This window comes from Equus przewalskii, chromosome 14 (genome assembly GCF_037783145.1).
Source record: "Equus przewalskii isolate Varuska chromosome 14, EquPr2, whole genome shotgun sequence".
Taxonomy (NCBI): domain Eukaryota; kingdom Metazoa; phylum Chordata; class Mammalia; order Perissodactyla; family Equidae; genus Equus; species Equus przewalskii.
Window position 1 is genome coordinate 12,928,063 of NC_091844.1, and position 21,781 is coordinate 12,949,843.

The following is a 21,781-nucleotide window of genomic DNA, read 5'->3' on the forward strand; positions in this document are numbered from 1 at the left end:
ATCAGAGACAGAAAGGAGGTGGGGGCTGCCAGGGGCTGAGGGACAGCAGAGCGGGCAGTTACTGTTTAAGGCCCACAGAGTTTCAGGTTCACAAGATGAAAACAGTTCTGGGGATGGATGGTGGCGATGGTTGTGCAACAATGTGAGTGTACTTAATACCACTGAATTGTACACTGAAAAATGGTTAAGACGGTAAACTTTATGTTAAGTGTATTTTACCACAATAAAACACAAATGCTTTTTGAGTTGCTGGGCAATTAATGAGATAACGTATGTAAAATAGCGAGTATGTGGAAACACTTGAGCCAAAGGGAGCGGGTATTGCTCATATAATTAGCAACAGTGCATGCGCACATTGCATCACCAGAAGAAAGATGTCAGCCTATTTTGTGAACTACAAGACATCTCTTGAGAGGGACAGAGAATCTGTGACTGAGCTGGCCCTGGCCTGGTTGTAGAGGAGCCTGGGGGCTGGGAGGGGCTCCTGCAGATGGTGGTGGGGGTAGGAGGCGATGGCAGGACAGTGTGAGTGGGACGTGGGGGTGGGGAGGTGGAGGGGTAAGGAGCAGGGTAGGGTAGTCCTGCTGTCCTGCTCTACATCCCAGGGCAGGACTCAGAGGCCAGCGGGGCGTAGCTGTAGGTGGTGAGAGGACGCGGCCCCCCTTAGTGGGCGGTGCTGGAGCGGGAGACAAGAGGTTTTCATGGAGGCAACATGGAGCCTTCTGGGCTGAAGGTAGTGCTCAGGACCCCAGTGAACCAAGGCAGAGCCAGAAGGGTTGCCAGTGGCAATGATATTGACCCTAGTGGACAAGAGGCTCAACCAACCTCTCAGACAAGGTTTTACTGTGGCTCATGTTCCAGCACAAGGGAGACAGCACAGGAGAAGTGGCTTTCTGGCTGGCTCCCAGAAGGAAGCCCTCCTGAGCCTTTTATGGGGTCAGGGAGCAGCCTGGTGTCAGTCATGATTCTCCTCCACAGGCATTCTGCTTACTTCTCCCTGGTGGTGTCATCTGCGCCTGCCCAGTAGATCCAACATGGCGGTGTTGCTTGCTACACCACCCCAGGAAGGTCGTCTACAGGTCATCTCGAGGCTTTGTGCGCATGCGGGAGTCAGGGCGACTGCTTAGGGGAGATTTTTGGTTGGAAGAGTGCTTAAGTTGACTTCAAAAATAGTTGAGCTGGTAGGTGCCGGACCTGGTGGTTAAGGGTGAGGGGCAGAGTCCTGTCCCTATTCTGTCTCAGCAATACTACTTCTGTCCCCTACATTACAGCTGAGTGGGCCCCCATCTACCCCACCGGCCCAAGAGTGAAATGTCAGAGCAGGCTGGCCCGGTGACTAAGGCCCGACAGAGGAGCAGGCATCCAGCTGCCGCCCTAGGTGTCACCTGGTCCATGTCATCACGTGGTGCCACTGATGGCACAGTGGCAGCAACGGGGGTGACCCACGGAAGAAGCGCATCCACAAGGGCGGTTCCTACTGGGGCTGAAATTCTATTTGCTGGTGAAAGTTCCAGGACCTTTTCGAATTGGTTTTCCTTCCCCAGCATTGCGAGGCCGTGAGGACCCTGTGTAAGTGCTCCCAGCTAGGCGGGGGGGCCTCTCACATGGGTCATCCTCTGGTTCAGCTCTCAGCAGCTGACTGTGGGATTGGTTCCATGGCCTTCCCATCTTCTGAGTTACAGGAATTCGTGGTTGGTGGCTCCTGCAGGGACCAGAACAGAAACTGCCACTTGCTGAAAGGAAGGGACAGCAACAGCCTCAGGCCCGGGAGGCGACCGCCAGGAAATGAGGTGGGACGCAGGTGTGTGAGCAAGAACCAGAATGTTCTCTAATGGAATCTGTGTCCAATAGGGGAGAGCACTTTTCTTCTGAGAGTGGAAGGGCACACATGTGTGATGGTGACGAGTCCCCGGGGATTGTGAGCATCTGCTGACACCAGCTTCCACATCTTGAAGCTGCCTCCCAGCAGGCACTGCACAGGACACTCGACACACGTTGTCTCCTTCAATCCACAAACAGCCCTGTGAGGAGGGAGCGCTGTTGCTATTTGTGGATGAGAAAGCCAAGGCTCAGAAACCAAGGGATCTGTCTGAAGTTGCACAGCGAGTGAACAGCAGAAGGGAGATTCTTAACCCAGGTCCCGAGTTCACTCTATAGTCTGAGGGCTCCCCAATGTCTCTGTTTCTATTCAACGTGGGGCCAGAGGGAGGGTAATGATTTTGATAAAATTAGAGGTGCAGCCCTGACACCGACGCAAAAGTTCAGAATGAACAGGTGCCCAAATGCTCAGCTCCTTCCTTTGGGAAGGAAACCAAGGCAAGAGTGCAGTCGCCACCCATGACTGAGGGAGCCGGAGCAAGCGAAGAGCTTGAGGTATTCATCAGCCAGGCCTCCAGGGGCCGGGAGGCATCGTACAGCAGTGTTTGCTGCAGTCACCGTGCTCGACATTACATCCCAAGTACTTCTTTATCTCATAACCGGAGGTTGGTACCTTGTGAGCACCTTCCTCCAATGACGCCTGCCCCAGCCCCCATCTCTGGTAACCACAACTCTGATCTCTTTTTCTATGAGTTTGGTGGGATTTTTCTTGTTGTTTTTTTAGGTTCCACATATAAGTGAGGTCATACACTATTTGTCTTTGTCTGACTTCACTCAGCATAATGCCTTCAGGGTCCATCCATGTTGTCACAAATGGTAGGATTTCCTCGTTTTCTATGGCTGAATAATATTCCATTGTCTGTGTACACCACGACTTCCTCCTCCATCCATCCATCCATTAAGTACGGTCTTGATCAGGGGCTTGCAGCTGTGGAGGCACAGCGTCACTCAGGTTCAAGGCTGAGCTCCACCACTCACCTGCTGTGTGGCCTTGGGCAGCGACTTAACCTTTCTGAGCCTCCATCACCTCATCGGTAAAATGGGGGTCATTCTGCAGACCCCAAAAGTAAATCCCATCTACTATGATTTCCTGGCAAGTCCTGCCCCATGAATCTTTCCCTGACATGTCCCTGTCCCCCAGTCCCTTCTCCCACCCCCCAATCCCTCCCCCGACACACACTGGCTGGAGGTGACCTCTTCCACCCGCAGGCTGGCACAGCAATCGTCACTTTCTAGTTCCTACTTTGTAGAAACCCACCGTAGGCCATGTTCTTATTTTGACAGAAGTTCCGGATCCTCCCAGCCTGTCCCCACATTCACACCTACTATGCTGCTAGGAGGACCGAAGACCCTGCAGTGAGTCATTATGGGCTGAGTGTGTTTTCTCATGTCCTGCTGGAAACCAAAGTGTGGTCCTGTCTTATGGACATGAACCCCCTACATCATTGGCTCGTGGCCCAGAGCACCCTGGGGCAGCTCTGTGACATGCAGACAGACCGTCTCTACTGACCATACTCTACGTTCAAACAGAGTCATTGTGCTTCCTCCTCGGGCGATCAAGCACCAACAAGGCTGGGTCCATCCTGGCAGAAGACGGGTATTTACTGAGCACCGTGCATGGGCTGGGGTCTTGGTTGGGCACTGAGGACATGATATGGCAGGAAGGAGACGGGCAGATGGGGATGGGGTGTGGGCTGCCCTGCAGAGGGTAGAGAGTGGTCAGGAGAAGGACCATCAAGCAAAGATGGCAGGTGAGATGAGGGTCACAGAGAAAGGGCCCTTCCTAAATCCTTTGTGTCTCTTGGGCCTCATCAAAGGAGGCTGCAGCCCATCAGCCTCACTGGGCTGCACCAGGGAGCTGGGCCTTCTCACCAAAGTCACTAGCCCAAGGCTGTGGAATTTAGCAGCAAAGGTTTGAAACAGCCAGCAGAAAACCCAACCGAAAACCAAACAATCAACTTCAAGGCCAGGTGAAGAGGTTATTAAGAGTTGGGAACACCTTTGTGTATTTCATTGGTGAGTACTGACAGAGAAATTGCCAAATGGCTTTGGATGGATTTGCTTGAGTGTTATCTCACCTTCCGCCAGTTGTGGCTTGTCCCCACCAGAGTCTCCTTAAGATGAAGCAGATGGACACCCTGGGTCTCAGGCCACCAAGGCCAGCAGCCCCGAGGAGGCTCACAGAGGAACTGTGGGATGTTCTCATTTCAGGTGCCTGGTCTCTCTCCGTGAGAGTCAGAATGGACAGCTCATGGTCATGAGAGTTTTTGTTTTTCTGAAAATGTGTCCAGGAACTGACTTCTCTCCACAGGGACTGGGAAGGAAACAGAGCTGTGCAGAGGGAAAGGGTGAGGGTCCCACTGGGGAGAGGGGGCGGTGCCTGCTGGGGCTGTGGGTGCAGCCACAGAAGTGCTGGGGAGTCTGAGCTGGCGGCCTGCCAGGGATTGTGGGCAGATTTTCGGCTTTAGGACAGTAGGAGAAAACCCAGTACTCATGTCTACATTAAAATAAACAGGCGAACTCCTGGAGTGTGATACTTGTTTAAAAATACAGTCAAAATAGAGGAACGAAATTGTGCTCCAGAAACAAAAAACCAGCAGCATAGGGTAGTAGAAGGACGTGGGGAGGGGGAGTCCTCCCACCGCGGAGGCGCAGGGCCGCCCCCTCTGAGAGAAGGGCAGGGACGTGCTCTAGGAGGCCCTTCCTGTCCCTTGGATTCAATGCAGATCGGCCCCAGCGCCGCCTCCACCGCCCTCCTCCGGGGCTGGCAGGGCTGAGAGCGGCCTCCTCCCCTCAGACGGACAGACTGAAGCTCCAGCATCAAGTGGAGCGGACTGTGGGTGCAGAGTACCTGGCGCTCCGAAGCCGCAGGGCGAAGGAGTGGTGGCCAGAGCCGGTCCCAACGACGCCCCTGCAGACCCCCAGCCTGCAGCTGCGGGCAGGACCAGGAGCTCGTCCCACGGCGAGTTTGGACGCGGAGATCGCTCATATTAACGCACCGACTGAAAGATGGAGACACAACTCAAAAACAGTTAAAGTAATCGTGACCCTAGCGGTGCCGCAGTGGGGAGTTTTGGGAGCCTAGTTATTGATGGTTCTCATTCTTAAGGGATGGTGATGCCCCGCGAAGAGGGCAAAGCGTGCGAAACTCGTCGCTAAAGTGGCTTTTCCTGTTCCCCACGGGAAATAGCGCTCGGAGGTGGGACACAGCAGTCAGGCCCCCGCCCCAGCTCGGCAAGCCCTCTGTGCGCCCTCCGGGTGGTTCAGGGCGGCGCCCGAGGCACTCCGGCAGGGTCCCTTGGGGGCGGGGCGGGCGGCGGCCCGGGCTCCTCCCTCCTGAGCCCCGAACGCCTCTTATCTCAACCCGCCTGCGGGGCGACCGGGTCACCGGGCTCCGCCGAGCAAGCGAGTGGTCAGCGCGGAGCCGGAGCCTCGCGCGTCCTGTCCCGACACATAAGCCAGCATGCCGCCATGGACGGCAGAACTCTGCCCAGCGGCTTCGCTGTCTTCACCACCTTCCCCGAACTGCTTTTCATCTTCGAGCTTGTGAGTGAGTGGCTGGCGCGCCGGAGCCGGGGAGGGGGCGGGACGAGCCGTGCCGCGAGCTGTCGCTGGGGCTCCGCACACCCGTCCGGACCAGATGCACAAGTAGCGCTGGTCCCAGGAACATCGGGATGGCGGGGCCAGGGTGAGGAAAGTCTCCCCTAACCCACTCGTTTGGCCCCTCCTAGAACAACTACAATGGGGGAAACAGTCTCCAGGATTTAGGTGGAAAATCCAAATTCACAACATGGGTCAGATGTTGGGAGCCGGCTAGGGTCCATCCGTTGCGCGCTTGCTCCGAAGCTGCGCTCTGACCCGCTTCCCATGGGCGCAGAGGAAGCTCTTATGGGAGAGCGACGTCCCTGTAGAGGTGCCCAGCTTTGTCCAGGGTTAGGATTTCGTTTACAAATATCAGCAAAAGAAGCCTGAGCATCACCAACCCAGGTTTGGAGATTGGGTTGGTGAGGGAGGAGCCGAATCTGGAGTATTCTCCTCTGGCCTTTGCAAGTTTCAGGGGAAAGAACATATTTTCCACAACTTGGATCTGGAAATAATAAAACAGGCCATGGGAGGAGGGGAGAGGGCTGGCGCAAGGGATCCCCTGCCTTGGCTGACCTTGAGCAGTCCTAAGGGCCTCCCTACCTGTGGTGGGTTCTTCCTCAGGCTGAGCCACACAGCTCCACTGGTGGCTGCCTGAAAGCGCTTGCTACCCTGGGCTCAGAGTACAGTGCTCACTGCATCAGGAACTTCAGACCACCCTCAGCCTAAACCCCCCAGGGGCCACCAGCCCTTACCTGGGAGGGGCTGCTGTGTGTGTTCTGTGGGCCTCCAGTGATGCAGTCACGGAGACTCCTTTCCCGGCAACCCTTGCCCCCCATCCCCGTGTGGAATAGTTGGTTGTAAAAGAGTTTGTCCAAAAAACCTGACAGTTTAAAAACAGGACCACAACTTATTCTTGCCCGATTGGAGGCGGGAGGGTGTGACCAGCACAGAGAGCAGGTTCTGTCATCCATGGAGGGTTTGGGGAAAAGGGCTAAGGGGACTGAGGTCGCCTGGTGGCCCCGTATCACTGCATCTGTGAGGGTTGAGTGGAGCTCACACCTGCGTGTATCCAGAGTGACGTCAAGTCCTGGGGCCAGCCAGGGTCAAGGAAGTGGCATCTAGAAGAAACCCTGGACACCTCTACGCCCAGCCCCACCGTTTACAGATAGATCAGCAGATCACATCCGAGTCTCTCCTTTGGCCTCCAGGGCCAAGAGATGGGGCTCCCCTCCCCTCCCAAGGCAGGGACACTGCCCACCAGAGCAGGAAGGGTGATGGCTCAGGGTGGGGCCTGGCAACCTTGCCCTGCCCAGCACCCCACCCCAGAGCTCCTGCCTTCTGAAAGCTCAGGGTCCTCACGGGAGGTGGAAGGCAGCCCAGCCAGGCCTGTGACCCTGGCTCTCTGAGCCCCTGGAGCCCACAGGCCACGCTGCTGTTGCAGGCGGTGGGGTCCCAGTGCACCCACACAGGCCCCGGTGGAACGTCCAGGGTCTCCCCTCCCCAACAGCTGCACCCAGGGCTCTGCTTCTGGCCTGTTCCCTGTCCCCACCCAAGGGGGACATTCCTTTTGGAACCACAGTCTCTGTTTCTTCCTCCTCCTCCTCCCTTCTAAGCCAGAGGCGTCCTGACCCTGGGACACCATTCACAGCACAGGATGTTAATGTAGGACGCTGTTTGTCTCAGCTCCAGCCAGGCCCCAAGAGGAAACTTCTCTCAAAATACCAGGAGGTACCCCCCACTTTCAGAATCTGGGAAGGAAATGCCTGGAAAGGGGCAGTGAAGTCATTAGCCCAGCTCCCTCCCCCCAGCCTGTGTGCAGAGCAGCCCCTAAAAGAATGGCTGGAATGGAGAGAACATTTCTTTGGATAGAGCCTGCTGGAGTGCCACCCCCTCTCCAGGGCACCCCCTCCTTGCCTGCCCCTCAGGAGCTTGGGGACTCAGAGGGGTAGGGTAACCTGGTGGGAGGCAGCACTTGTAGGGTGCACTTCTTGGGATGCGGTGGGGGAGCCACCTGGAGTCGGTTTGCAGTTTCCATTGTTACAGTGAACTGGACACAGTAGTTACTAACATGAGCCTATGTCTGTGACCCAAGGTGACTGGGGACTTTTTATTATTTGACAGTGACCTGGGACCTGCCCTAGATGCTCACCTATCGGCCAAAACGACCCCCAGACCAGGATCGGGCAGTGGGGTGGCGGGCAGGGTGACAGAGCAGCTTTCTGGTGGGTGGCCCACATTCCAGCTCCACTGAGAAGGCCCCATGAGGACTCCTGGGCTGAGAGATGTAGCAGCAGAAACCTGACTTTCCAGAGCTGGGAGGAAACTGAGGCTCCGAGAGGGGCGGCAGCTGCCCAGATGCCCCGGTCTCCAGGGTGGGACTTCTTGGGTGACAGCAGGTCACCTCCAGGTTCCTGCATTCACCCAGACACCCAGGATGAACTGTCCACAGCAGGAGGGATCATGAATAGGAGACCCCGCCCACCTGGGAGCCCTGGGCAAGGCCTGGCTCCTTTCTCTCCCCTCGGGGAGTGAAGGGACAGCTCAGAGCCACTGGGCAGCTCACACCCTCCTCGGCCTGCTTGTCACATACACAGCCTGGAGATTTTGAGTCACTAGGTCCAGGGTGGGCCCAGGAATCTGCATTTGATAGTCACTGCCCAGCCCGCATGGATCCAGGGAAGTCTGGAGTGGTCATTGGTAGGCCAGCCCACCCCCTCGACGTTGTTATGGGGGCGAGGACAGTGGGGACAGTTCTCAGTGAGAAGCTGGGGCAGGGAGCCAGGGGCCCCTGAGAGTCTCCCAAGTTCAGGGCAGGCACCCTCTCTGTGCTGCCCCAGCCTGGGACCCTCATACAGTCCCCAGGGAGTAGGGGCGGCCCTGCTGGCCGGTGCAGGACAGTGGGCGAGGCTGGCCTTCCCTGGCTGTGCCCACTGACCCCTGGCCCTGTGTCATCTTCCTGTGCTGTGGGCCCCTCTCTTGGCTGTTTGGAAGGGGTGAGGACACTGCCCGGGTTTTCTCCTTCCTCCTCTCTAAAGGGGGAGAATTACAGGCAGAGGTCTCTCAGGGGTTTGTTCTGGGAGTTGAGAAGTGACTTTTCCACTTTTTCCAGAACCAGAGGCCTGCCTTGATCAACAGTCAGTGAGTCTGAGCTATTCTCTGGAAACTGCTAAGTGTGATGGTGGGGCTCATGCGTGTGTCATCACAACCAAGCTCCACTGAGAAAGATTGCTCCTAAGCTTTCCATAAGTCACTCCTCAACCTGACCTGACGCAGGTGGGGTAATCTCTCTGTCCCAGAGCTTTCAGGAGAGAGCAGGAGGGTCCCAGATGCCATGGCTCAGGCTCAGGTCAGGCAGGACAAAGGCTGATTGTTGCACCCACAGGCCCACAGAGAGTGGGAGAGGGCATTGGGCTGCTGGCCGAGGCCGGGTCTGCAGCCTTAGGAATGTATGGCTTTGCTCTGGGCTCAGGCACATCCTCTGAGGGAAGGGCTGGGGTGGGGGTCTGGGCCTCCTGGGGCCTGCCTTGAGGTTGGAGGGGGCAGCCAGTCTAGACTGGATGGGGGCTGGGGGCTGACTCCTGATGGATCCAGAGCTGATCCCTGGCTCCACCTATGACACAAGCCCGACTGGGCTCCCTCCTGGTCTCTCAAGTCTCAGTCCCTGGAAATGGTGTTTTGGACCAAAGGCCACCAAGGGCAGGCCCTATGAGATGGCCCAGCAGGTGTCCTCCTCGGGTGCTGATGGATGAGGACAGTGGGTGGACCCCCTCGTCCCTGGAGCACTGCTGCCATGGGGAAGTGTGGCAGACGCCTCACAGGTTGCAGACTGTCCCGGAAGCAGGAGCAGCTCCCTGGGTTCTCTGCGTCCTGGGCCCTGACTTGCCCTCTGCATTCTGGTGGAAGGTTTGGTTCCTGGTTGGCTCCTGCTGGGCCCCAGCAGCATAATGACTTCCTAGGGGGATGGACTGGCCTTGAGTCTCTGCTCCAGGCTCTCTAGCACTCCCAGCACATTAATAGCTGCTGTTCTGTCCGCACTGGGGCAGAACCACCCCTGTGGTGAATCCCTGTAGTGCACCAAGGCCCTGGGGCCTGAGAAGAATATGCAGGAACCAGAAGAAAAGCCTGTCACCCGCCATCACACCTTGATCTGCACAGGCAGTGGAAGAGGAAGGCCCAGGGCCACCCAGCCCCTCTCAGCTGACCTGAAATTGCACCCCAGAGCCCGCCCTCCTGTTAGAAGGCAGTTGGGCTGGAGGGGAGGGTGCAGGAAGAGGAGGAGGAGGGGGAGGACCCTCAAACTCCTGGATCCACCTTTGAAGGAGGCCCTTAGAGGGCCCAGGGCACAGGCTTTGGGGGCAGACACTCCAGGAAAACAGTAAAGGAGGAAGAACAGGAGATGCAGGCCACATCCTGACCCTGGTAGTAGGGGTAGGGGTGGGGTGACAAAGGTCCTGTTGACGGCCCCGGGGATGAAGACCCCCAGGCCTGTGCCTGCCGAAGGGGGAGCGATGTCCTTCAGGGTTCGGATCTTTTGCTTGTTTTTGGTCTTAGTCACATACCTTGGTGTTCTTTCCGCTGAAGGGACAGAGCCTGTTAGCCAGTGGAGGGTGGGGGAGGGGAGGCTGCCTCCCATGGCCGCCTCCTTTGGGTTCTCTGCTCCTTTAGACCCAGGGTGCCTGGGAGCAGGACGAAGGCTACCGGGCAGTCTCCTCTCCCTCCGTGTTACTGTTCTCATGGCCGTTTCCAGAGCCGGCCCTAAACACGGGAGGTTTCATGGTGAACCGCCTGTGCATGACCTTGGGGGACTGCCACACACATGGACATCCTGACCTGGCTCCACAACCAGCCTGTCAGAGCTGGCCCTCAGCAGCTGTGGGAGTGTGAGCGGGCCACTGTGCCTCAGTTTCTTCATCAATGAAATGGGGTTATAATAGCACCCACCTCAAGGATTGCTGTGAGGACTGAGTGAGTGTAATATACACAAAGCTCTTCAAACCACGTGGTGCCCGCAGCTCCTGCTCAGTAGCCATTAGGTGCAATTATCATTAATTTACTAATAAGTCAAACAGCTGCTCTGATCAACTGGCCGATGATCCGCACTTAAAGGGGGCACCTACAGGAGGGGCCGTGAGGCTCATCCCCACCACCTTTGACCTTTGATTCCCTTCCCGGGCAGGGTGCGCGAGGCAGGGGGAGAGTGAGATTAGGGGGTGGGCGGGGCTGTGGAGGGCACACATGACTTGTCCCTGGGGTCCCCAAGTACTGTACAGACAGCACCCTCTGTAGGGCTTTCCAGTGGCTCCTGTGCTCGGAGCTGCCCCTAATCTGCCTGATGGGATGGCCAAAGGGAAGAGGGGGCCGTGGCAGTCCTGTCCTGCCTTCTGCCTTGGGGGTGGGGACTTCCTGAGCCTCCGTCTGCACTGCCCTGCCAGCCTGGTGCCAGGGCAGGTCGGGTAAAGCTGTGTGAATTCTGAGAGTCAAGCAAATTGCTGCATCTGCCCGAAGGCGAAGGGACCAGTTACCAGTGGGCCCAGGAACAAACATTTAAAACTGATTTGTCATCGGTGTCAGTGCATCACCATTTGTGAGGGTGGTGGTTCAGGGAGGAGGCAGCCTCTGGCACAAAACTGTCCCCACCTCCCTAGCCTCCATCCCGCCCTGCAGCTGCTTGGTGATAAGCCAGGGACCGTTGGACTGAGGGCCCTGGCGGGAAGGAGCCACCAGTTTTTATATCTTAGGACTTTGCAGAACCAGCCCCACAGTTCTCACTGGTCTCCATATGTGGTGCTCCTTTGGTGCAGGTGGCATGGTGGGGCTGAGTCCTCTGTCCTTTAGGCCCAGCTTACCCAAAACCTCCAGCCAGAAGCCCACCCTGGGGGAACCCGTTTCCTGTCCTGCAGGCTCCTGCTTGTGGTCAGTCTTCCACCTAGACCCTGAGTTTGCCCATGTCCAGGCGGGAACTGCAGAGCATCTGGGCCGGCGTCGCTGAGCCGGGCAGGGCGTGCAGACAGCAGGCGCTTCTTCTTCTGTCTGATGGGGTCACCAGAGCATCGTCCACAGGCTCGTGTGGTGTAGACACATCCCCAGGCCTTTGACAAAGAGCCCGGGTGTCTGTTCCCTGTCCTGTAACTCTGCTTCTCTGCAGTCTAGTCAGACCCTGGGCCCAGACCTGGGCATTGGTGTTTTTCCAGGTGTGTCAGTGATTCTAGTGTAGACTGAGGGCTGAGAACCACAGAGCGTTAGCCCAGGCCCTGCCCCCATTTTCCAGCTTGGAACCTGGGGCCCAGAGAGAGAGCTCCACCCAGGTGACTATCAGCCCCCTGACTTAGAGACCTTCGTCTGAGAGCACACCAGCCAGCTGCACCCTCTCTGGTGTGGAGGACGGTGACCCAGGGGCAGGCGGGGGTGGAGGAAGTCCAGCCTGTTCTGTAGACAGAGATGAAGGGAAACTGAGGCCGTGCGTCCACTTGTGCGCCTGATGTTTCAAGGTGATCGCCTCTGAGCATTTACTGCCTGGAAGCTGGGAGCTGCTTAGAGTTTTCTTCACGAAGGAAAATGCTTGAACCCTCACCTACCCCTTTGCTCTTGGGAAGTATTTGTCCAGTTGGGTCCTGAGGACAGGATGGGGTGGGCTGCTCCCTGCCCAGGAGGCCTGGTCTCCCTGGGTTTGGGCACAGCGCCCGCTCTCCCTGATGCTCTCTGCACACTGAGTAGGGGGAGGGCGGCAGGCGCTGGCTGTGTCCGTGATTCCCGCCGAATCCCAGCTTTGCACTGAGCGGGGCCTGGAGGCCTCCACACTGGCCCAGCGATGAGTTCTGTCTCAGGCTCACCCTCCCTCGAGCTCCTTGTCCCCCACCTCGCGCGTGGCTCCCTGGCCTTCGGAAGCCCTCACTGGTGCTCCAGCATCCTCTGGAGTCAGCGTGTACTCTTCCCTCCCCCTGAAGAGCTACTTGGTGACCCTGTGGCCAGAACAGCTAGTGCTGTCCACCTCTTCCTTCAAAGCTAGATGGGGACCTGCCCCAATCCAGGCTGCTTGGCCCACTTGGGGCTGGATGTCATCCTGCATTGTAACAGGCTGCCTCTGCGTCTGTCTATCCCGGTCTGTGGGCTCTTGGGTGAGCAGTGTCCTACCCTAGTTGTTGGGTGGTGCTGGGCATGTTGCCAGCAGCTTCACACTCACCCCCATAGTTTCAGCCAGTTTGCACCAGCCCGCAGTGTGGGGAGACAGCTGCAAAATGCCATTACAGACGAGGAAGCCGAGGCCCAAGAGGCCGAGTCACGTGCTCCAGCTCCTCCAGTGCATGCTGGTAGAGCCCCTCTCCAGGGCTCACATGCGCCCCCGCCCGTGCAGACGCTGCGTGGTGCAGGTGCTGCGGGAACTGACATGTGCCAGGAAGGAGCGGGGCCTTCACACCTGCACAGCAGCTCCAGCTGTGTCTGTGTCCAGGATACTGCTCACAGATGTCCAGCTGGAATAGACCCTCTCTTCTCAGCCTTGTCTCTTTTCCTTGCTCCACCCATCCTCTCTCAGGGGTGTTCTGCACCTCCCAGATGGTCCCCTCCCAGATGGTCCCCTGTGCAGGTCGCCCTACATTTCTCCCTGGGCACTTGCTGGGCAGGGCCGTGAGGGGTACAGGGCAGGCCCACTGCCCATCTCCTGGGAGCAAAACCCCCAGGGTTTAATCATTTCCTCTGTGTGAGGACATTCCCTTCACATGATATGTCACTTAGAATATGTTTCTGGGACAAACGGGGCCTGCTGGCTTGTTTCCCATGAGAATGTCCCTGGGCACCAGAGGATCCTCAGCTCTTTCCAGTTGGAGGCTCCAGAGAGCTGATCCAAATTCACTCAGTGTCCCCACATGGTGTGTCAGGATGGCCGGTGGGCTGTGCTGTGATGGTGGAGATATTTCGTAAAGGTCCCCTTGAGAGAGAATTTCTCACCTTGAAAGATGTTGTGCCAAATGAAAGAAGCCAGTCACAAAAGTCCACCTTTTATATATGATTCAGCTCATGTGAAGGTTCAGAATAGGGGAATCCATAGAGATGGGAAGTGGGTCAGTGGTCACTTAGGCCCGGGAGGGGTGGAGGGAGCCATAACTAAAGGACACAGGGTTTCAGGTGATGAGCATGTCCTAAATTGGCTCTGGAGGTGATGGCTGCACATGTCTGTGATCATCCTAAACCATGAATTGTCACTTTAAATGGGTGAGCTGTGTAGTGTGTGAGTTCTCTCTCATTAAAGCTGTCTAACAGAGAGAGAACTTCTCCCCGCCATCTTACCATGAAACTCAGTGCTACAGAGAAACCACACAAAGAAAAAGTCAGCATGATTCTTAAAGGCCCTTTGCAAGGTGGTGCACCCAGAGTTGGGACAGGGTCCTGAGGTCCCAGGGGTCAGGGCTGGGATGGAGCACAGGGTGGGCTTTGCTCCTGTGGACGGAATTCTTACCAGAGACCCTAGGAATCTGGATAAGGGTGTGTGAGTGTGTGAGTGTGTGTATGTGAGAGAGAGAGCATTCCTAGGGAGCTGGAACATACTCTTCCTCACACTGGTGGAAGCGCACACCCAAAGCAGGTGGGGAGTTGGGGTAACCTCGAAGCTTCCCTCTGCACTGCGGGCCAGAAGCTCAGCCCAGAGCTGCGGCCCCGTCTCGCTGGCGCTCACTCAGGACTCTGTGACGAGCACTCAGTGTGGGGACTGCGCTCTGACTTCCCCTCACTCTTCCTGCCTTTGATTCCTGACTGAGCCACACGGGGAGGAATCGAGCTGAACGAGGTGCAGGGCACTGAGCCTGAGACCAGGGTCTGAGAGCCTTCTCAGATTGTGCCACTTCCGGGAACCCCGTGCCTTAATTTACCTCCTATGTGTTTTACAGTTAATTTTTCCAGAATAACTATGTCACTCCCTTAAGAATAAAAGCCATGCCCTTCTCCAGGTCACCTCTGCCTACCCGTCCTTGGAGCTCATGCTCTGGGGGAGCTCCAGACCCCTGGCTGCCCCTTGAGCCCTTCTCCTTGCCTTAGTCAGAAAAACTGAAGAGAGTGACAAAACGAACCGTTTCCCCCACGTGGCATTTAGTGTCCCTCAGTCCCATGTCCACTGGCCACATACAAGCACCTCAGGCCCACTGGGTCCCACGTGGGATTCCATCATGGAGGGCTCTCCCCTCTGCATGCAGGGCCAGCTGCTCCTCTGGGATTTGGTCCATCAGCCGCTTGTTTAGGCACACCCATCTCCCAGGAGGCCCTGAAGGCCAGGGAACTAACTCGGACCCTGACACACTGCTGGACGGTCTTCCCTGTGTCCCACACCCAAGAGTCAGCCCTGAGCAAGGGGGACCTCACCCCCTCCCTCACCTGGTCAGGGACAGCACCACTTTGTGACTAACCAGATGCACCTGTCTTGTGCTGCAGGCTGCAAAGGGGCAGAGCAGGGCTCCCTGAGAGCGCGTGAATGGGGACCTAACTTAGATTGGTCCTCTTTGGATTGTCACCCATTGACTGGGCAAAGGATGCCTATGAGAAGCGTGTCCCAGGCCCTTGCCTCTGCCCATGGGATGGGCATGCCCCATCCTCCTGCTCCTCCGTGCCACACTCTCGTGCCTCCTAAATCCAAGACCGTCTCAGCCATCGGCTCACTCATGTCCCTGTGTCAGTGCCCGTGATGGAAAAGGCCAGGTAACCTGTTTGATCTTAAAGGCAACTGTGGATGAGATGGACACACGCGTCTCATCTGTGGCAGTCTGACGATTTGTGTTTAACTGATTTTGCTCCAGTGACTTTAAGTTGTAAAGTGTGTCCCTCTGGCTCTGTCACGTGCCTTCCTTCAGGCCATCTCAGGTTCATCAGTAGAGGAAGTCTTCTGGGCAGAGATGCCCAGATCTGATTCATTAAGCCCAGCTTGGTTTTGCTAACTCCAGATTCTTCATTGCACTGATTTTTCTACTAAATGTGATTCTCTCCTGATGCTTCTCAGCTAAGAGGCTTGGAGAACCCCTGTGAGGACAGTGGTGTCTCTTACCCAGCAGGTAGGCTGGGGGATAGGGAGGTGAGGTCAAGGTGCTGCTTGAGTTCACACCAAAGGGGACGTAGGACTGGGAAGCAGCCTGTCCTCAGCCCCCAGGTGCTCAAGACGATGGTGCAAGGGTCACATTACCTCAGAACCCTGACTGTAGAGCCATCTCCCCAGTGTCCCAGCCCACACCCAGCACAACCCTTTTCCGGATGGGGATGGTAAATGAGGCTGAGCTGATGTCATTGGGATAAAGAGGGACAAGGAGAAGGGAAGAGACATATAGAGAGTCCCAGCTTGGGGTGTGCTTGTCCACAGGGGAGCTGGACTGTGGCACTGAGGGGTGTTGTGACCCCTAGGTCTGTCCTTATGCTCCTCTTTGATTGGGGCTTTTGACCCTGCGAACATAACTGGGTGTCTTCTGGGTGCCGACGGGTAAGTGTTGCTCTCATGCCATCCTCGGCCACCCGAGGAGCCTGGCTGAGCTGGGCTTTCTCTCCAGCCCCAATGCCAGCACTCAGAGCACTTGTGAGACTTGGGGATTTAAGGGGTCCATTATTTTAAAAATGCTACTGACACAATGTGGCTAATTTATTTGACAATAAAGACCAAAAGAATCATCTGGTCACTACCATTTCATAAAAGAAAGGATATTTTTGTATCAAAAATACTAGGAAGGATATAATCCCGGAATTAGCCCTTCTAATGATAATGCTGGATGGTGTAAGTCCTTTCTTGGATGATGAATTACTTAACTTCCATGTGCCTCAGTTTCCCCATCTGACAAATGGGTCAGTACCTTGCTTATAGGGTTGTGTAATGACTAACTGAGTTAATATTTGTAAAGTGCTTAGGACAGTACCTGGCACATAAACGTGATATAAGTGCTTCTTAAATAAAAACATAAATTATATTTAAATAGTGAATAAAGGCAAACAAGCAGAGGACTGGGCAAGACTCAGATTGGAGATCAAGTTACAGCCTTGGGGCTGAAAGAGTCACTCTTGGTGAGGAAATGCCCCCCGCTGTTCTCTGCCTCCTTCCTGTTTTTCTGCCCCTCGTGCCCGAGTGTGACCTCTGGGTCTGGCCCTTCCTGGGCGTGGGATCTCCTGGCCCGATGCTCACCCTGCCCTCCTTTCCTCCTCAGGTCTTTGGGGGCCTCGTGTGGATGCTGATCACCTCATCCCAGCTGCCTAACCCCCTGGTCCAGGGCTGGGTGACGTTCGTGTCTGTGTTCTGCTTCATAGGCACTGGTGCTCTGCTCTTCCTGTACCTAACTGGTGCCCATGGCGGTGAGACTTCCTGGGTCTCCCTGGTGAGTCCCAGCCCTGAATGTTTGAGGGGGGTGGGTAGGACCATCTCCCCTGAGGGGCTGGCTTTTCCAGTGCTGGGTGAGGCTGTTCCCTAGCCATCTGCCACCCGTGTTCCAAGGCTGAGCTGGCTGGGCCTTCAGCTCCGAGCTGTGCACAGCAGCCCAGGGCTCCCTGCAGCCAGGAGGTCAGGAGAAGGGGACGGCAGAAGTTGACTGTCACCGTCTCCTCTGCTTCCTCCTGTGTGACTGCCTTTTTCTTGGGTAACCAGCTGCCCAACCCCTCTCCCATAGCACCTGAACCTGCCAGGGGCCTATTGGCACCTCCAATCATCCAGGAGTGCTGGTTTCCATCTCCTGGGAGCAGGGTCCTGGGGGTTGGCCTGGGCTGCCCAGTGTGAGGCCATGCATACTGCCCAGCTCCATGTCACAGCTTCTAAACCTGGGTCACCAGAGAGGGAGCTGATGGGGGAGAGAGATGGCCTGTGGTCTCTGTGTTCTGCATAAATTCTGCCTTGAGGCACATAAAGAGGTTGAAACTTACACATGGACCCCTGTCCCTTATGTCCCCTGGAAGGGGTGGGGCCATTTGGCTGGGCCTGTCACTCAAAAAGTCTCCTAATTTCACTTGAGAAGTCACCTCCCAATTACAGCTGCTCAAACCCCAGTCTAGTGCTTTTTTGTTTGTAAACATACCTGGAGCCCACTGCCTCCCCATCTCTCCCCTGCACTGGTTCCTGAGGCCATATCGGAACCAGGGCTGTGACCATGTATGACACTTCTCAGGTTCAGAACCAACTTCTGCCTATTCAGTTCCAAGCTGCCCCCCTCACTTGATCCCCCCTCAAGGGAGAGCAGGGTCCCTTCTCCACTGAAGTCCTTACTCTTCCCCCAAACCAGCGAGATGAAACTCAGCTGGACCAACGACCTCTTTGAGGAGGGGGTGGAGGGGTGGTGATGGTGGATGTGGTGGGAGGGAGTCAAAGGAAGTAGCAAAAGGTGACCAAGGACCTGAGCCATGCCTGGTGGGTACACGTGAGGTGGATGGGCCCTGCTGGACCGCAGCGGCCCCACATCCTCATATCTGGGCTCTCCATCTCTCTGACGGCCTTTCTGACCCCGCAGGAGTCAGCCTACCACACTGTTGCAGTCCTGCTTTACTCTATCGCCTCAATCCTGGAAATTCTGGCCACCATCTATATGCAAGACGGCTTCACATACGAACATTACCTTGAAAACATCTCTGCTGTGGTGAGTGCCCCGTCAGCTTCCCCGTGTTCACAGCTGCTACTACCTGCTGACAGAGGGTCTGAGCAGAAGGCTGCCCTGCTCTGTCCAGGCCTGGGCTGACCAGGGGTCCAGGCCTGGGTGGGCTTTGCAGATGGCGGGTGTGTGATGACATGACCGCTGAGTGCCCGGCACCATCCGAGCTCTCTGTGAACCATCATATTGAACCCTCACAGCAGCCCTGGCATGTGGGCGCTGTGGTCATCCCCATTTCACAAATGGAGAACCAGGGCACCACGAGCAGGATAACGTGCTTCAGGTCTGTCATCCCAGAGCACCATGGGAGCAGCCAGCCTAGTGTGGACAGCCCATGTCTTGTCCTCTCCCTCCGCATGCCCATTAATCATCATTTATCTTGGTTTCAGGTGTTTTCGTGCATAGCCAGTCTGCTGTACATGGCCCATGTGGTGTTTGTTTAATAAGATGAACGTTTTCAGAACTTTAAAGCTGAAGAAGTTTAGCTGAAAACTCATGGTGTTAACTGATCAACCGCCTCCCAGCATAACTTTTTAGAATGAAGAAATGCTCTTGATAGTGGAAAAAGGAAACCAAAGGAAGAGCAACACTGTGTGTCTTGTGGGTGTTTGTTTACTCTCCCATGTCCCTCCTGTCGGGGTTGGGACTTGCTGTCTTTAGCCTCCAACTAGTGAGCCGTCTTTCACGGTCATCTCCTATTTTTGAAAGGGGGCAGTGGGGTGGAGTTTGGGGTCTGAATGTGAGAGACCGAGAAACAAAGATCCCCTGCTGAGCCCTGGACCGGATCCTGAGAACTCTCTACTGGAGTCTTCCACAGGCTGTTTTGAGCCCCCATCTCATGACGTGTTTCTAAGTCTTCATGGAGATTCTACCTGTCATGGGGATGCAGCTCGTCCAACAAGTATTTGCAGATGTCCACGGGGGAAAATGACAAACCTTTCAAATATCTTATAAAGTGTCTTTATGTTCAATACTTTTGTGGGATGTTTTTGTTTTGTTTTGTTTTAATTCCTCAGTATCAGGACACCATCACTCCCAGCTTCTTCTGAGGAATCCTTTGGCTTAGACTGAATGACAGCTGTGTGTCGTCAGCCACTGCACTTAGGGAGCCCTGCGCTTGGTCTCCCACCCTCCCCAGCTACCAGGGTTGTCAGATGGCTTCACCCTGTCTGGAAACTCACCAAGTACCAGCCTGGAGCTCCCTTTCTTTTTTTCTACAAGACGAAGGGGTCTCTGGTCAATTAGCAATTCCTCAAGTCACAAGAAAACAGGATGCAAATTTTCCTCTCACTCTGTGAAGCTGATCAGAAATGTTCTGAGCAGTGGGCTGTGTGTTCTGTTCCAATTAGTGATATGGATAATAAATTGTTTTTAGAATTTCCTTGGGCCACTCCATAGGGGAGAAAGGGGACCACACTGTTACTGAACCTAAACACAGGTTCGTTTATCCATCGGGGGGTCAATACCTTGAACACAGACTTATGGCAAGGATAGAGGTCCAATATTGAAAGGCAGCCAGACAAGGAGATGGGAATTAAAACTCAGATCCACCTCCTTGAAGGGAAAAAGGTAGGGGTTTTTACCTGGGGTTTTAGGTAGGGATGGGGAGCATGTGCTGTGGTTTTATGTAGGGGAGCGGGAGCATGTGGCTTCGCTGGTTGGTCCCTTTCCACCAGCCTGCATTTGGCCTTAAGACTGAATTTCTTTTTCCTTGAATGTCTGAACTTTTCTGGTTAGTTTACATCTTCAACCTGTATTAGGCCTTGTGAGGCTGAATCTTGACATCTGGACCTTGAATTCCTGGGAAAGACAACTCATTGCTAGACTAAGGAGGGGCAGAAACACCTGGTTAGTTTTGAACAACAGTTGATTATGCTGCGTATGCACAGCTCCAGTTAGCAAAGCTTTCCTCAAAGCTTTTTTTTCTCTTCTTTTAGCCCTGGGAAGATTTTTCAACTTTTTTATTCTCAGTTTCAAACCCCCCCATCTTATGATCATTCCTCAATCTTGGGGAATAGGTGTGAACACCCCTCTAGCTACTTCCTGCTGCAAAAGGGCAAAGATCAGGGTTAGAGGGCTGAAAATTTTCTACCTTTATTTTAAGACATTTTGGACACCAGGTGGGGAGAGTGAGATATGCTTTGCATGACTAATATTTCAGTGCTCTGATCAATGGCTTTAGAGCAACATTTAAGTCCACATTTTATAATTACATAGATGACCACACAGATTAGCAAGATACACGGACAAAATTTTAGTATCTTATCTGTAATGGACCTTAATCCTTTGGGAATCCAGGAAAAGGGGCCTGTAAACAAATGAAGGCTAGTGTCTAGAACCTCAGGTGGAATCTGATGTAGGCAAATAGCCTGCTGTCTAATAGTCCAACAAATAAGTTAAGAACCTGGGAGTCATTTATTACTTATGTTTAGGAGATTGTCTTCTGAACAGCAACTGGTGGCCTGTCAGAGGTTCACTTGAATATTTGAAGAGGTCAGTGTCTAGAGTATGAAGCCACCCAAAGTTTGGGTGATCCCAGTTGTGGTGTTTCTCTACAGCATGGTTCATGTTCCCTGTGGCATTTCTTGTATGGTCCGATCTTGTGCTTCCAGGGTTTTCACTGAACCCAATCTCCATGACAAAGATGGTGCAGAGGAACATCTGACAGTACCTAGTTCCTTAGTTCAAGTTTCCTCCAGGTCTTTTGGATCATCTCTAGAACACAGTGTCTCCCAAAGTTAGGCCTGTATTGTGTAAGCAAGTATTCAGAAACTTAAGAAGCATTTCTAAAGGAACAAAAAGAAAAACAAGGTTAATGGTTGAAGCAAATTACAAGCCAATTTCTGAGCCCAGGGGACAGTCAGTCAAGAAGATCTCTAGATGTCAGGGATGAAGCATCCCCTGCAGTTTGAAATGTCTCTGATGATGTCATAAGTCATTCAGGTAAACCTTTTGAGTGGTTTACACAGCAACTGACATGAAGATTGTCCAAACATGGGCTATCATGGTGCTCTCTCTTAGGTTTATGTCAAGTTGTCCAGCTTCAGTTTTCAGGGCTTCAGGAGAAAGGGTGGTTTTAGTTCTCAGTGATTCTAAATGAAAAGGACACAAAAAATCGAAAACATTAATTTCGAGATCTGTACCAGCTATTTGAGGAAACTAGAAGAATTCAGTATCCAATTCAGTTTCCAGATAGAAAACAAAAACTTCAAAGACAATTAACAGAGCTGGAATCTAACATGCACAAATGTGTATTATAATTTCTGTTGAAACATAATTTTTCTGTCTAAAATCACCCTCATTTTTACTAAAGGCAGCCAAATTAAGACTCATTGGTTTGCAAAGTACGCCTAGTTTTAAGAAAGTTGGCCCAATTATTTACATAAGTACAGCAAGGATAGCAATTGCTCATAGGCTCTTTTAAAACTACTTTGACAGAACTTTTTATAAGGAATCTCAGATTGAACTTTAAAGGCCTCTCAAGATGAGGAAAGCCAAGTCAAGGACTTGTCATCAGAAACCACCTGTAATACCTACAGATTTGGGTGAATTCCTCTGTTCTCAAGGTCCCCCAAATATCCTGTGATTCTTGCACCTGCCAGGAAAGTTACCTTCTTTACTCACCTAGTTAGGTCGCTGGGAACCCTTTAAGCAAGGTACCAGGCCAATATTTCCTTGTGGCTTTATTTGTTCCATAAAGTCAATTCTTGTTCCTCAAAGCCATTTGGTCA

At 54.3% G+C, this 21,781-nt stretch overlaps 1 protein-coding gene and 1 long non-coding RNA gene across 2 annotated transcripts in view; one reads left to right on the forward strand and one right to left on the reverse strand.

Annotated features, from left to right (window-relative positions):
- The window catches only part of LOC139075695 (uncharacterized), a 318,375-nt gene that overhangs the window by 30,051 nt on the left and 266,543 nt on the right, over nucleotides 1-21,781 (reverse strand). The window lies entirely within an intron of this gene.
- On the forward strand, nucleotides 5,236-19,023 carry LOC103541114 (myelin and lymphocyte protein-like). Its single transcript, XM_008507844.2, has 4 exons — nucleotides 5,236-5,424; nucleotides 16,626-16,793; nucleotides 17,913-18,038; nucleotides 18,440-19,023. Exons 1-4 carry the CDS (start codon nucleotides 5,350-5,352, stop codon nucleotides 18,491-18,493), a joined length of 423 nt encoding a protein of 140 aa, XP_008506066.2. The 5' UTR covers nucleotides 5,236-5,349; the 3' UTR covers nucleotides 18,494-19,023.

Coding starts and splice junctions, on each gene's coding strand:
- LOC103541114 (XM_008507844.2), top strand. CDS start 5,350: ATGGACGGCAGAACTCTGCCCAGCGGCTTCGCTGTCTTCACCACCTTC. Junction 5,425..16,625: donor TGCTTTTCATCTTCGAGCTT/GTGAGTGAGTGG, acceptor TTTCCTCCTCAG/GTCTTTGGGGGCCTCGTGTG. Junction 16,794..17,912: donor AGACTTCCTGGGTCTCCCTG/GTGAGTCCCAGC, acceptor CTGACCCCGCAG/GAGTCAGCCTACCACACTGT.